We start from the raw sequence: 16,221 nt of genomic DNA, 5'->3' as shown, positions 1-16,221 counted from the left end.
TAGTTTGTCCAAGGCGGCCTCGCTAGTAAACGGCGGGGCCAGGACTTGAACCCAGGCCCCTCTGACTCACGGGCCCATGCTCTCTCTGCAGAGCCTCATTTCTGAGCCAGAGGAACAAAAAGTAGACTTTGTGTTGGGTTTACTCCAAAGATAGTTCTTTGCCCATCTTGTTTTCCAAAGTCTCATCATATATATTTTACCATGTAATGTTCCCCGCCCACCTGAGAGTAGGGTTCATTACTGCTGTCTGCTGCGTACCACGGACTCAAGCTCAAGCATGTGACCCCGTGCAGGGCAGAAGGACTCTGTTAGGAAAGGACAGAAAACTAGCCACAAGGATGAAGTCACTTGCCCCTTACTGGGCTTTTCTCCAGCTGTTTCAAGTGGCGTTTATGGTCAGTGAACTTCTTGAGTCTCTCATATTAATGCGTGCGGACCCCATGCCAAGAGCCTCACCGGTATTGTTCACTTTGATCTCCACCGCTTCCCCCACGAGGCAGGCATCCATCCCCTCCTCCAGAAGAGGACCGCGTGGCTCAGAGTCACATAACTTGTTATGTCCTAAGTCTGTGCGCTCCTGAAGCCTACACTTGCTGCCTTCCCTGGAAAGCTCTCCATCACTCCCAGACTCGGCCCCATCCCCTCGTTGGTAGAGTCCTGAGCTGAGTCTGAACAGCCCCTTCTGGGTTCGGCTCTTCCCACGGGAAGGGTCGTAGCCACTCACTGACACCTGTGCAGCGCTCTGCCTCATCTCCTGCAGGAGAGAATAGATCTTTCCTGGGGACCACCTCTAACAACTTTATGTGTGGAATTCTGCACCTGCATGTAATAAGGTCTCATCTCTTTATAGGATCCCCTAAGATGCGGCAGAGACCCCCTCCTCGCCGGGATATGACCATAGTAAGTGGACCCTTGCAACTGGGGAGCCAGCCCCCAACCTGAAACTGGCCCCCCACACTCCCCTCGCCCTTTCCAAGGACGCCCTCTTTCCTGTCCACACAGCAGCCTTGCGAAGCTCATCCCGCTAACAGGTGGGAGGACCGAGGTCCAGGGAGGTGAAACAGTTTGCCCATGGCTTTGCGACAGGCCTCGGGCTGTGCTCTGTGCGTCCTGAGCCCCCTCTGCGTTGTCTCCTTAGATCTGGCTTCTCAAAAAGGTAATTTGAAACCAAAGGTGGACGAAGCAAAACTTTCATGTTGGCGCCATTCTGATACTTTACTTTCATACTCCATTTTTAATTCTTTAGGTGCCCTTCTAAGTAGTCCTTTGAAAAATGGGCCTTCTTTTTTTAACGTCCACCATTTATTGAGCACCTGGTGGGGGCCAGGCCGTGTGCTGCTTGCTGCATCACTACGTTAACTCATTGAATGCTCACGGTGACCCCACCGTTAGCAGCCCCATTCTGCAGGAGATGAAACTGAGGCTTCCGACGGGGAAGGGGTTTGCCCAGAGTCACACAGACAGGTCTGACTTGCAGACCTGTGTTCTTCTCACAACCCTTGTTGCTTCTTAAGTTCAGAGCGTATCATCTTTTCCCAGATTTTCCTGATTGTCGCCAAATGCCCCATGTTTTTTCTCATCCTGACACTGAAGGGCCAGTGACCCGTCTAGGAGACCACGATCTGAGCGATCCCCTTTGTTTTGTCCCTTAGCATCCAAATGGGTCCACCAGTGCCACCTCAAGGTTGACTGTGTGCCCCAGTCCCTTAGCACCTCCCCCCATTCAGCACCACAGGAATGGACTTTTATTGGGTTTAACACTGCGTTTAATTGCACCAGCCCCGAGGCCTCAACCTGCCTAAGCCTCCCATCCCGCCCCAAGTGGAGGAGGAGTACTACACCATTGCCGAGTTCCAGACAACCATCCCCGATGGCATCAGCTTCCAGGCGGGCCTGAAGGTCGAGGTGAGTGGACCTGATGTCCCTTTTGCCTACTTGTGATTCCTGATTCTAGGCACCGCCTCCTACTTCTATATTCCTTTTTTTTTTTTTAATTGTAGCAGCTATACTGAGATATAATTCTGATACCATATACAATTCACTGATTTAAGGTGTATCGTTACAGAGTCACACAGCCACCACCACAGTAGATGTTAGAACATTTCATCACCCAGCTGTACACGTTAGCAGTCACTCCCCATTTCCCCTCAGCCCCTCTCAGCCCCCTGCCCCAGCCCTCGGCAACCACAAATCTACTTTCTGTCTCCCTAAATTAGCCTGTTCTGCATATTTCACATGCGTGGAATCATACCCTATGTGGTCTTTTATGACTGGCTTTTTTTTTTTTAATTCTTCTCCTTTTGGTGGGGGGGATGTGGGGGGTAATTAGGTTTACGTATTTACTTATATTTTTAGTGGAGGCACTGGGGATTGAACCCAGGACCCTGTGCGTGCTAGTATGCACTCTGCCACTGAGCTGTACCCTCCCCCTGGCTTGTGTTCTGTTTGTATCACTTCCTACTTCCCTGCTTGCCTTTCCTTTGTCCTTTGCGCCCCACGCCTTGGCTTGTCTGCTCTGTTGCCTGCATAAAGGCCCGCACAGATCCTTTCTCCCCCTTCATGTCTCTTTTCTTTCTCATAGGATTAGAGCTTGCCAGTGTTCCCAATGTTTCCAGGAAAGCCCTGGGATAGCAGTTAGGTGCTGACCCTTGTCGTAAGCAGTATCTTGAAATCATTTGCTCTTGTGAGGCAGGACTGTGACCATCCCCATTTTTCAGGTGGGGAAGCTGTGGCTCAGAAAACGGGTGGGGGGGGAGGGTATAGCTCAGTGGTAGAGTGTGTGCTCAGCATGCACGAGGTCCTGGGCTCAATCCCCTGTATCTCCACTAAAAAAATAATTAATTAGTAAACCTAAAAAAAAAATTAAAATAAATTGGAAAAAAAAAGTCAGCCTCTGCGTTAGAAAGGGGGGGAAAAAAGAATCTTTTTTTAAAAAGGAGGTGGCAGAGTCAGGATTTGAACCTATGTCTGTCTCCAGATTAGAACCAAGGGTATTGACAGCCTGTTATTTATCTGGCGAATATTTGGGGATTTCAGGAGGGTAGAGACCAGATCTGTTTTTCACTCCCATATCCTCACAGCAAGCGCAGTGCCTGGCACGTGGTAGGTTTGCAAAAAATGTTGTTGAATCAGTGAAAATCTGTCTCCGCACTGGCCTCCTACTTAATACCTAGAAAACTAGGGACTGTTTTCTTCTTCATTCTTGCCCCTAACCCTGGCATTGGAGCTGGTCCCCAGAGGGTGCTCATTGAGCCATTCTTTTATGAGTGAACGTTTGGATGAATGAAGGAAGGAAGGAGTAAATGAATGGTTACTGAGCCAGAGCATGAGTCCTGAGGGTCTGTAGTCAATTCTCCAAGCCTCCAATGTACCCGTCATTTTCCCTCCATCCCTGACACTTCCTGCCTGTCTCTCTCTCTTCCCCTCGCATCCCAGGGCAGCTGCCCAGTGAGCCCAGGAGGCGGTGGCTTCCTGAAGGTGCATCATGGGCCTCACCACCATTTCTGCCCAAGCATTTCCAGAAACTTCTCCTCCAGCCAAGTGTCCTTCAAATCCATGCAGACAAAAGGAGGGCTGTCTGCAGCAGTGTTTAAAGAATCTAAGCTGAAGCTTCTCTAACTAATTTTTATAAAATACAAATCTCCATCCTCACAGAGAAACTGAGGGGACAGTGGAAATACCTCCAAGGCTCTAAAAGGCTTTTTATCTGCTCTTCTCTTTTTTTTCCTCCCAATCTGTTCTAACTTCAATCCACAGAGAGACTCACGAGACATCTTGCTTATGCTCCAAGATAATTCTGTGCGCCATTCCCTCGTTTTGCTGTTGCAAAACATGTACATTATTCTGACATGAAACGTATGTCTATTTCTTAACATCTTTCCACATCAAGGGCTGTTCCTCCTACCACTGCTGTTCAGCCTTATTTTCACTGCTTTCCTCTGAACCCCACTGGTCCAGCTGGCCCTTCCCCACCTCTCTTGCTCTCTCTGCCTTTAACCCAGCTCCTAGCCCTCCACCTGCCTTTGCATGGAAGGCACTCAAGGTCATTTTCTGAACCGAATTTGGCGTATCAAAATCCAACTCATTCTTTAAATACCTGCTCCCTCTGGGGAGCCTTCCCTGATTCATATTAGTGTCTCTTCCCTACCCTTTGTTAGCTTCTATGGGGCCATGTATCTCAGTCCTTAACTAAAGGCAGACCCTCCTTTCTGTACATAATACTTTTTTATTGTCTGTCATTTCTCTGATTCTCTCAGAAGTTCCTCACTGTCTTTAGAATACCAAAATTTCACTGAACCACGTCTAGGTATGTTTCTCTTTATCCTGCTCAGCCTGCAATGGGTCTTTTCAATCTAAGGACTCAGAAGGTCTTCCTAGAAAATTTCCCACTTTAAATATTGATTCTCTTCCCTCTTTTTATTCTTTACTTCTGAAACAGTTATTAAACAAAAATGGGAACTTCTTTCCCTGTTCTCCCTGACTCAACTTTTCTTTTGTATTTTCTGTCTTCATTCCTTTGTACTGCATTCCTAGAGCATTTTGCTCCATCTTTTAGCCCATCAGTTTTCTCTTTAACAATTCAGTCTGTTGCTTATTTTATTTCAACTATTACCATTTTTATTTCCAAGGCTCTTACTGATTCTTTTTCATAGCTCCCTGTTCTTGTTTCATAATAGCCTGTTCTTTCATGAGTCTGATGTCCTTCTATCTCCATCTAAGGATATTAGATATATTATTGTTCATTATCTCTTTCCTTAATTGTAATTCCTTTGCAATGGTGTCGGTATTTATTTCAGCTCTTTTCATGATGTTAGTACTTGTCTTGGGCTATAGAAGAAGAGGCAGCGGATAGTCAGGCAGTCCGGAAGGGAAGTGTACACAGGAGGCTGGTCGGTTCCCACTGGTTTCAGTGCCAGATGGGGGACTGCTGAGCCAGCCACTGAGCAGTGTTGTGTCTCTGAGACCCAGGCTCACTCTTTCCCTGTTTTCACTTGTGAGCAATCACTAGTTTACTCTGCCTGCCCTGCAGGTATGGGATAAAGGGCATAGAGGAGTCAACCAGCCTGGCTGTTTCTGCCATGTTATCCCAGTTAATCCTCTATTTCTTGCCCCTGGACCTCTCTAGTCCCAGGTTCTACCCCCTCAAAGTCTGAGGGGCCTCAGCACTGCCATCACCTCCTGCAGCAGAACCCCCTGCAGCAGACTGGGGCCATGGCCCACCTCAGCAGCTTCTGCCCATCAGTGACTCCTCACAATTTCTGGTCCACTAACTCCTCCCTTTCCACCTTCTGAGCTTGGCTTTGTATTCATTTTTTGTTTCCTGGATTTATTGCATTAAGGGGAAACTGCTGTTCACTCCATCTCCCATCTTGAAACCAGAAGTCTGGCTTGCATATTATAAAGGTTTTTTTTTTTTTAATTCCTCCAAGAGTGTTAACAAACATGAAACCTTCTCCTTTAAGATGCTGAGTTTGCAACATTTTGTACAAATGCACACCACTGTTTGGTCATGCTGGCAAACAGGACGTTTGCTGATAAGCACCTCCACTCCCTGGCTCAGAACCTTCCGAAATCTACCGAGGGCAGCTCAGGGTATCATAGATGAGGCACTGAAGCTGAGGGCTGACTCTGTGTGCGGTGAGGAGTGAATAGTTCCCTGGGGTTTTCTGGAAATGTTGAGGAGTCTCCCTCCCAGACACTACCCCAACTTGAATGAAAACCATTCCCCTTTCTTGTTTCTGGCTTTTGTCTGTTTTTGCTAAAGCTAAGCCAATAAATAGCTCACATACCAGCATTCTTTTCCAGGAAGGACAGATATAACCCATCCTTGAAACGTATCTGCCTTATTGTTCTATGATGTCGGCATTGGTTCTGCTCGTGGTGGCTTGAAGGTGTAGTTGCTCCTAAAGTTTTTGCTTTAACCAAGTGTCCTTATGATAAATCCTGTATCCTCTGTTTCCTTCTCCAGTTTTGCTTCCTGGATTAGCATCATCTTAGCCTTCAAAGTTCATTAATGGAACCACAACATTCTGGCAGTGGAGCTGCAAGGAATACCTTAGTTCCTTGCCTAGTGTATGTATCTTCACAACATGTTGTACTAATGATGGTGATGATGATGGTACAGGCACCTCTCTGTGCCAAGTACCTTACATCCTTGATAACTGAGCTCCACAGAAGCCCAAGAGGTCTGTACCTTCAGCCCATTTTACAGATGTACCTGAGGCAAAGAGAGGTTAGGTAAATGTCCATGGTTACATAGCTAGTAAGTGGTGGAGATGGGCTTTGAACCCAGATCAGCCCAGTTTCTTTTCTTTCATCTCTGTTCTTGTGATTTTTGCATTTGCTTGTACAGACCAACCTCAGACCCAGACCACCACTATAAAGCCACTATCACAATAAAGCAAGCCACATGAATGTTTTGGCTTCCCAGTGTATGTAACAGTGATGTTTACACTATACTATAGTCTACTAAGTGTGCAGTTGCATTATGTCTAAAAAAAAAATGCAGACCTCAATTAAAAGATACTTAATTTGCTAAAAAATGCTAACCATCATCTGAACTTTCAGCCAGTCGTAATCTTTTTGCAACAGTAACATCAAAGATCACTGATCACAGATCACCATTGCTCGTGTGATAACAATGAAAAAGTTTAAAATATTGTGAGAATTACCGAAATGTGACATAGAGCCAGGAAGTGAGCAAATGCTATTGAAAAAAATGGCACCAGTAGACTTGCTCAGTGCAGGGTTGCCACAGATCCACAATCTGTAAAAAAAAAAAGAAAAGAAAAGAAAAGAAAAAAAGGAAAAAAAACAGTATCTGCATAGCACCATAAAGTAAAGCACAATGAAACGAGATATGCCTGTATTTGTAATAGCTTTTATCTTCTAATAAATGAAACTCTCATACATCATAATTAAGAACACAGATGTTTAAGGGGAGGGTGTAGCTCAGTGGTAGAGCGTGCATCTAGCATGCACAAGGTCCTGGGTTCAATCCCCAGTGCCTCCATCCAAGTAAATAAATACCTAATTACCTCCCCCAAAACAAAAAACAAGAACACAAATGTTTAGAACTTCTGCCATAAGGATATAGTAGAGTGTAAGCTTGGCAAATCCTCATGGATGTATCTCATTTTGATTACTGTTCTATATTCATTTGCTCACATACGTCCTTGGCGTTAGAGTTGTTGAATTTACGGATGCACGAATGACTCATGTGCCCAGAATTGCCTTTACTTGTTACCAGAGCTACCACGTGTTGATAAGATGCTGGTCACCCGCACGGAAAGGGCTCCCATTTATCAGTACCCTTTGCTGGAGAGACTCCAGGGGGAGGTGTTAAGTGCATGCTTGCCACGTGCATCCTGCTTTCTCAGTCATCTCCACTATCGTTGAATCCTAACAGGTAACATTTGCCTTTCAGCATTTACCAAGTGCTGCTGCAAGTGTGGTCTGTGGTTATCACGGACACCCCGCACGAGGGCGTTGCTGTTCTTACCACCCTCCCCGGTTTGTGGTGTGGCTTCTGCAGGCTCCCCCTGTGCTCCTGCACTGGGTCTGTGGCTGCCTTTCATCTCTGATCTGGGCAGCAGAGCACAGCAGCAGAAACACCCGTGCAGCCTCTGCCCCTCCCACTTTCTCTCCACCTCCAGCACAGCTCCTCCCCACACAGTGCCCCCTTTTCTGGGGCAGGGCCGGGGAGTGATTAAGGCTGGGGCTCTGGAGCCCACCAGCCTGCCTTTGATCCCCGCCTCCATCCACCACTGACGTTCCACGTGACCCTCTGCGACTTCCTCCGCTCTCCTGAGGCTCAGTTCTGCATCTGTGCAATGGGATGACCATCCCCATCTCATAGCGCCGTTGTAATCATTAATCAGCTCTTCTGTGCACAGAGCCTGCTGGGGTGTTGCTGGGTGTTAGTTTGCTCAGGCTGCCATCACAAAAGACCACAGACTGGGTGGTTTAAACAACAGAGATGTATTTTCTCATGTTCTGGAGGCTAGAAGTCCAAGCTCAAGGTATTAGCAGGTTTGTTTTCTCCTGAGGCCTCGCTCCTTGGCTGCCATCTCCCTCCCTGCCTTGATCCATGCCCATCCCTCATTCTGTAAGTTCTATGTGTCCTAATCTCCTTTTCTTGTAAGGACAGCAGTCATTGGATTAAGGTCCACCCTAATAACCCCATTTTAACCTATTTACCTCTGAAAAGGATCTGTCTCCGAATACAGTCGTGGTCTAAGATACAAAGGTTAGGGCTTCAGCATATGATTTTGGAGGAACTCAGTTCAGCCCATAACGTACAACATGTGTGCCTTTCACCCATGTGAATTCAGCCATATGGTACTAAACAGAAAGGAGATGGGAAACATAAGATCTTAAGTGTCATAAGTGTTCCCACCCACTGTTCCACCCAACGGGTGGATATCCCAGAGGGGAGATGAGCTGACAGTTTGTTTCACCTCCTTCAGCGTCAGTTCCCCTGTGTCTCAGCACGCGCTGAATGTGGTTCCCACATTCTGCATGCTTTTCACACAGCGTGGCCAGCCAGCAACTTCGTTGCTCAACCTAAAGAGCACCAATCAGGACTGGTTTTGGCTGTGCTGAGGGTTTGCCTTGAACTTCTTTAGAAATTGAGCAGACGCTGCTGGTGGCCTGCCCTGCATCCTGGCCCCCCTTAACTGATTCCCACCTCCTAAGCCTGCCTGAGGACACCACCCAGAAAAGGGGAGAATTTATGTCCCGGAGTGGGGGGATTTAGGAGTCAGGAGATAAATGTCCCCACTTGCAGTGGGGCAGTTCTGATTCTGCACAGTTTCTCAGACGATTCCTGGTGGATTAATTCCCAGTGGCCCAGAGCATTAACCTCCTCCTCGCTGGCTCTCCCTTTCCCCACTTCCTCACTTGGGCTTCCTGAAATCATCTCTCAAATTAGGTACAAGTTCTCATCTCAGGGACTGCTTTTCAGAAAATCCAAAATAGACAAGAACCTCCCCCCATGTAAGATGTTTCTGGTGCACAGCGGTCTCCATAGATGGTCCACCATAGACGTTGTCTGGGAATCTACCAAGTACAAAATCCCTGCTTCTAGAACCCCAGCTGCGTGTGGGTTCTCCCAGACCACTCGCCCTGACATTGTACTTAACTACGAGCTTTCCTCTGCCCTCCCTTCCAGGTGATCGAGAAGAACTTGAGTGGCTGGTGGTACATTCAGATTGAAGATAAGGAAGGCTGGGCCCCGGCGACCTTCATTGACAAGTACAAGAAGACGAGCAATGCCTCGAGACCCAACTTCCTGGCTCCCTTGCCCAACGAGGTGGCGCAGCTCCGGCTGGGGGACGCATCAGCGATGGAGAACAGCACGGGCAGTGAAGCCGTCGGCCCCTCCCGGCCCCTGCCCGATGCCCCGCATGGTGCTGTGGACTCAGGGATGCCGTGGTCCAAAGACTGGAAGGGCGGTAAGGAGGTCCTGAGGAAGGCATCTTCAGACATGTCCTCTTGCGCAGGCTACGAGGAGATCTCGGACCCCGACCCAGAGGAGAAGCCCAGCCTCCCTCCCCGGAAAGAATCCATCATCAAGTCGGAAGGGGAGCTGCAGGAGCGGGAGCGGCAGAGGATGGAGCAGCTCAGGGGCTCTTCGCCCAAGCCTCCCGGCATGATCTTGCCAATGATTCCAGCCAAGCACGCCCCGCCGGCCCGGGACGGCAGGAAGCCAGAGCCCAAAGCTGACAAGAGCAAGTTGTTCCAGCTGAAAAATGAGATGGGGCTGGAATGTGGCCACAAAGTATTGGCCAAGGAAGTGAAGAAGCCCAACCTCCGACCTATCTCCAAATCCAAAGCTGACCCACCGGAGGAGAAGCCGGAAGCCATCCCCCAGAACCCCTTCTTGAAGTCCAAACCTCAGGTTAGGCCAAAACCAGCTCCTTCCCCCAGGACAGAGCCACCTCAGGGCGAAGACCAAGTGGACATCTGTAACCTCAGGAGCAAGCTCAGGCCTGCCAAGTCCCAAGAGAAACCCTTGCTGGATGGAGAGAGTAGCCACCAGGCTGTGGGAGGCCAGGACGGGGCCTTCAGCCGTAGCTTCCTCCCAGGGGAGGGGCCCGGCCGCGCCCAGGACAGGACAGGCAAACAGGATGGGCTCAGCCCGAAGGAGGTGTCCTGCAGAGCTCCTCCGAGGCCAGCCAAGACCGCAGAGCCTGTGCCTAAGAATGTGCCGGTCCCCCTCCAAGAGGCTTCCCAGCAGAGACCCGTGGTCCCACCTCGCAGACCACCACCCCCCAAGAAAACCTTGTCGTCCAGGCCCCCTCCAGAGGTCAGAGGGCTCCCTCCAGAGGTCAGAGGGCCCCCTCCAGAGGTCAGAGGGCCACAGCGGGAGACCAACGAAGGCAAGGCAGCTCCTGCCCCAGGCCGGGCCCTGCTTGTCCCTCCAAAAGCCAAACCTTTTCTCCTCAACTCCTCAGGGGGCCAAGATGACATGCGAGGCAAAGGTGGGCCGGGGCCACGGATGACGGGCAAGATGGGAGAAAACAAGGAGAGAGTGGCTGCCGCCCCCTTCCCCGACGCCGACGGCCCGAAGGACTCTTTGTACGTGGCCGTGGCCAACTTTGAAGGGGACGATGACACCAGCAGTTTCCAGGAGGGGACGGTGTTCGAGGTCCGGGAAAAGAACAGCAGCGGCTGGTGGTTCTGCCAGGTCCAGAGCGGGGCCCCCTCCTGGGAAGGGTGGATTCCTTCCAACTATCTCAGAAAGAAGCCGTAGCCTCCTCTCGCCCTGCCTGGAGGTCCTGCGTGTCCCTGCCGGCTTTACCCACGTATTTAATATGCCTCTTAACTTATCATCCTCCACGCAGCTTCAAAGTATGGAAGACTGGAATACTGTGGTTGCTTCCCTCCCCTGGGTGGAGAGTGATCCTTCCCATCACAGCATCTGCTGGAGGCTCAGAGGCCACACCCCTTTCTGTTTACTCAGCATCTCTGCCTTAAGGCTAGTGGCGTTGCCACCCAGCAGCGGGACCATTTCTCTCCAAGGCCTCCAGGACTAGAACCCACCATCTGGAGAAACTACAGAAAGGGTCTCTTGTTGTTTGGATCAGGCAGAGTACGAGGAAGTCCCCCCCAGCACCCCACCCAGTCCATTGATGTCCAGAGACTTGATTCCCTCCATTTCCAAAATGCCTGGTCCCCAAAAGAACTTCATCCTGTAGAAGTCGGCTCCACTGCCGATCCCAGGGAGGTGTCCTCTTCCCCGAGGCCTCAGGCCCATGGGCCTCTCAGGTTCAGCCAGATGCAGCTGCCCCAGGAGTGGGCCTGGTGGTTCACGCAACCATCCTGCCTCCCATCTTCTGTGCTGGGACACTGGTCAAAAGGAGTGGTTCCAGCTCCAAGCATGCCTCACTTCCCTGCTGCAGGCTCTGGTCCAGCCCAGGGCTTTTAAACGAGAATCCCCAGCCCACCTTGAGGGGGCCTTTCACTTCTGCCCACCTAAAGCAAGAATCTCAGTGTTTAAATGAGGGGACCATTCACAAGCCACGCCCCTTGTGAGCTCCCCTTTGCTGAGTAGCTAGTAGATGCCAAACACTGTACTTGGCACTTCACATTCGTGTCGAACCCTCACAACAACCCTTTCATAATGTTGTACCTGTTTTATATCTGAGGAAACTCGGGCTCAAGGCACACTAGCTGGGAAGAGGAGGAAAGGGGATTTGAATTCAGGCTGGCCTGACTTCCATGCCTGTGCCCTCCCCCCTTAAGAGGCAAGCCAGGCAGGGGAGAGGGAGACGCTGGCTGGCTGGCTGCCAGGAGCAAGTAGCAAACTGGCTTCCCTGGGGTGTGCGTGAGGGGGCCTCGGGGCTGCTCCCCCACCCCCCACCCCTCCGACTCATCGTAGCATCTACTGAAGGCTGCCCTGGACCCTGTATGGCTGCTCCATGCAGGGGGATGCCCGGGGCCCTGTTTCCTGCTCCTGTGCTGGTGCCCCTGGGGGAGAGAGCTGATGGAGCAGAGGGAACCGACGTGGTCTCACGTGCCAGCCTCGAGGGGCTCTGGTGGCTCAAGGGCCAGCAGCTGGATCTCCAGCAAACTGAGCTACATAGTAAGCAGTAGCCCTGTGAGGCACTGGGGACCCAAGGGCCAGGCAGACCCCTCCTGTCCCTCTGCTGCTGCCTCCTGCCCCCTCCGGCACTAGAAGAGTGATTTTCTTTTCCTTTTTTTTTTTTTTCCTTTCCCCATGCATTCTCCCGTTCCGTGATCTCACTGGAAGGAACCCAGGGCAGCCCTTGCCCCCATTTTGACAGCTGTGGTTCACTGAGGCACAGCCACACTGCAGAACGAGGATCAGGACCCAGGGCTTCTGGCTCCCAGCCCAGAGCTCTTGCCTGTGGACCAGGCTGCCTGGGCGGGGGTCAGGGTGAGAGGGCAGCACCCCACCCGACCCTGCCCTGCAGGACAAGAGGAAGTGGTGCTGTCCTGCCCCTGAGATCTCTGGTGCAGAGTGTTCACCTGCTGCCCTGCTTCTGGAACCACCAGGCTGGCTTTCCTGGGGATGCCCACTGTCTGCCTGCAGTGCCAAAGATTTCTTTCTGTGCCAACAGTCCTCTTCTGCTCTCCCTTCCCCACCCCTCCTCACTACCACTTGAGCTCTGGATGCTTCTATAAGAAAAAGAGCTTCCCCTGATCCACAGTAGCATCTTTATTCCTTCCTTCTTTAGGTCAGTACATCCCATTGTCCCGAGAATCATGGGACAGACCCTGAGGGGCCCTCACAGCGCCCTGCTGGCCCCTTGGCCCTGTGTCCAGCACCTGGGCAGGGGGGTGGGCAGATCGCAGCTGGGGCAGAACAGAGATTGGGAGAGGGCCGCCTACTCTCCAAGGTCCTCACTTGGGAAGAAGCGCCAATGCACGTTTTCCTGAGGTTTTGACCCACTTTGCCATAAACACCATTTGCGAAGCCGACGTGCAGGATTTGACTACATTTCGAAAGACAGAACTCTAGATTTTTTTTTTTTCTGATTCTCTTTCTGCTTTCACTGACCTCTTCAAATATTTTGTGAGTGCCTACTATGTGCTAGGCGCTGGGCATAGACCAGGCTGCGGGTGACTCCGCACCTGGCTGTGAAGAACTTAGATTTTTGTGTGCAAATTCCACTGAAGGGGCCTGTCTTTGGCCTCATGCCCTCCCCCCTGGTGTCAGCTGGGGGGGGATGGGCTGGTTCTGCCTTTCTCTGGGCAGAAAGTTTTCCTGCAAATGAAAGGATTAGCCTTTTGATTATTATTATTATTCTGACATGGACTGATGGTACTGAAGCCACACTTCTCTGTGTTCACCATTCTTTCCTCAGGACACATCTGTAACCTGAGGGCACTCCCCTCCAGCTCCTTTTGCCACAGTGATGGCATGTCCCAAGACAGCTGCAGGCGAGGGGTCCTGATACCCAGTGGCTCTCCCCAGCTGTCCTCGCCTGGGGATTTCAGTTTTCCACCATCCAGGACTGTAGCCATCATTCTGTGAGCAGTGGACGGAGTATATGCAAAGTCCCCTGGAGTTAGCGCCGTGGAAAATGTCCAGGGTCATAGGAATAACTCCCGTGCCAAGCCCCGGGCAGGTTACCGGTGCTTAAGCACACTCCCTCCCTTCACTTCATCCTCACAGCCACCCTGTGAGGTGCCTAGGGTCAGCCCCGATCTGTAGTGAGAAAATTGAGGGTCAGAGGATGACGTCCCGTGCCCAGCTTCATCCAAACAGTGACCAAGCTGAGACTTGAATCCAGGCTTTTTTTTCTCCCCAGTTACCATGACTTTTCCTCTGCCATCTGTGGTGAAAGATTCATGGCGTTTCCAGAGAAGCAGGTGACCCTCTCTCCTTTTTTTTTTTTTATTAATTTTTCCTCTTTTTTTTTTTTTTTTCTTAACGGAGGTACTGGGGACTGAACCCAGGACCTCGTGCATGCTAAGCCTGTACTCTACCACTGAGCTACACCCTCCCCGCCCAATTTTGGTTTTTCCTCCCCTCGCCCCATGATCACACATGTCAGTAGGTCACAGGCCAAACACTGGCCTGAAAAAGGCAGGCAGGGGTGGGTTTTAGTCCTTTGCTTGTGATGACTGTCTAATCTTACAACTTAGGGCAGACCTACTGCTAGGGGGAGCACCAGATCTTTGGAAAATCGGTTTTAGGACCACCACTTGATAAAACAGGCCTTTGCTCAAGTTTTTCACTCGGAATTTCTTTGCCCGTTTGGTGGGGTTAAATCCTTATCTGAAGAAGAGATGTGGGGAGAAGCTGGGCTCCAGCTCGCACCACTCTGAGTGCCCTGCCCCGCCCAGGAGTTGCTCAAGCCCCATCAGGCTTCTCGCAACCACGGTGTTCGTCCTCCACAGAGCCTCCTCCAACTTCTTGGCCTTAAAACACTTCTGGGCCCACTGGGGATTCCCTTACCAGGTTGAACATAGAAAAGCAAATTTGCCACCTTGCAAGACACATGCCAGATCTCCCCAAGGTTTGGAAGGCCCTTGGCTTAAGCTGAGGGACGAACAGTCTAGCATTTACTCAGCCTGTACCAAGCACACAGCACTGAGTGAGGAAGAAATTGCTCCTGCCCTCAGCTGCCGACGCGCCAGCACCAAGGATGGGAACATTCAGGGCCTGGCTCCCATCCTTTCGCTGTGTCTGACCCAGGTGTTGGGTCAGGCTGCTCCCGGGAAGTCTTGCCCTCCACTTTGGGCTGTGACGGTGGACACCTGACAGCCTGAGTCATGCGCGGCAGTCTTGCCCCCTCCTTGGTTGTCCAGGCGCATCCTTCAGGGCTCTTGCTGCAAACAGCCATACCGCACCATAGACCAAAGACTACCTGTTGTCAAACCGTGTGGTCTGCACGAGTGGGGAACTGGCTTGTGCTGAGGCCTGAGGGTACGGGGAGCCCTCCACTAGCCTGGAGGAAGTGCTCCTAACTGGGCTGAGCTTCTCACGCCCAGGTGGACCTCCACCCGTGAAGGTCACAGAGTTATGATGGAGTTCAAACCAGGAGGCTCCATAACCAGTCTGCTCACGGACCCCCTGTGGAGGGCCCCTGCCACCGACTTGACCATCCAGCCCCGTGGGGCAATGTCTGGTGCTACCCTGCCAAGTTACCAACCCCCTATCATGTTTCAACAGTCCATCTTCTTTCCTTTTTTTATCCTCTACTCCAAAGTAGGCCTTCTAAGCTCCAACCAGGGACAAGGGACTCCAACTCTGTTGTCCCTGAAGAGGCCAAACCCAGTGCCGCAGCCAGTAGCCTTCACATTCAAGTCTTGCATAAACGTGCAAGAGGAGGTGGGCCCCACCAGGCTTATTACAGCGATAAGCAATTCTAACACGACTAAGGTAACCACGTGTCACCCCAGTGTGTGCCTGTCTGCACCACTGTGCCTACATAACTGTTAACAAGGCCCCTTTCACTCTCATGGGGGTGATAACAAACTGGTCACCTTGGCTGCAACCCACATTTCCTGCTGCAGGGAGCCACCAAGTAATGGGCCATTTCTCACATCCCTCTGGGAACGGTGGACTCTGAGCACCACCCCAGCACCTCGTGTCTTCTCTAGGGTGATCCCTGGATGTCTCAGCACTCCTCAGACCCTTGGCAAGCTGACAGATTTGGCGATGTTTTTTGTCTTAATAGACACACACACATACACATACAAGGCTATATAATGTGAGGGGGGAGGGATGGTGAACAATGAATTAGCTGTAGCATGTATAGACTATCCACTTTACCATTAGACATCTCTTTTTCTTTTTTTTTTTTTTTTAAATAAAGTGCTTGACTGGTTTCAAGCTTCATTGTGAAGATGCAGTGTGTACGGATGTTATTTGGCTGAAGAAAGGATGCCTGGCTCTGTGCCCTGGCATCTTAGTCTGGAATTTTGGAGTCAAAGAGCAGATGTGACCTGTTTGGACATTGCCTAGAAATAGGGGTGACCCCTCTCTCTGTGCCCAAGTGCACTTGAATTCTTTTAACTACAATGTCCAGAAACCAAGAGAAAGCTGGTATTCGCTGGGTGTCTCCCACATCTTCCCAGCTGTGTGCCTAAAGGTAGAAAATGTCACATGTCCAGAGAGTCTTGAACCTGTAACTGGCCTTGCCTACCGATGGGCAGGAGGGTGTGGGGTGCATCCGTGGCTGGGCCACGGGGACTGCCTCAGCCGTCAGCTCCTGGAAAGTGGAAGGCGTTGCCTGATGTTTT

General features: G+C 50.9%; 1 protein-coding gene across 1 annotated transcript in view; it reads left to right on the top strand.

Annotated features, from left to right (window-relative positions):
- SH3PXD2B (SH3 and PX domains 2B) overlaps positions 1 to 15,824 on the top strand; it is a 99,282-nt gene extending 83,458 nt beyond the window's left edge. Inside the window, exons 11-13 of the mRNA XM_031438260.2 lie at positions 851 to 900; positions 1,780 to 1,905; positions 9,173 to 15,824. Coding sequence (XP_031294120.2) covers positions 851 to 900; positions 1,780 to 1,905; positions 9,173 to 10,756 — 1,760 coding nt within the window. The 3' untranslated portion in view covers positions 10,757 to 15,824. The remainder of the gene's footprint in view (positions 1 to 850; positions 901 to 1,779; positions 1,906 to 9,172) is intronic.
- The last annotated feature ends 397 nt before the right edge of the window (positions 15,825 to 16,221 follow it).

This window comes from Camelus dromedarius, chromosome 27 (assembly GCF_036321535.1).
Source record: "Camelus dromedarius isolate mCamDro1 chromosome 27, mCamDro1.pat, whole genome shotgun sequence".
Lineage (NCBI taxonomy): Eukaryota > Metazoa > Chordata > Mammalia > Artiodactyla > Camelidae > Camelus > Camelus dromedarius.
Note: the sequence above shows the minus strand (reverse complement) of the source record. Positions and strands in the feature narration are given on the sequence as shown.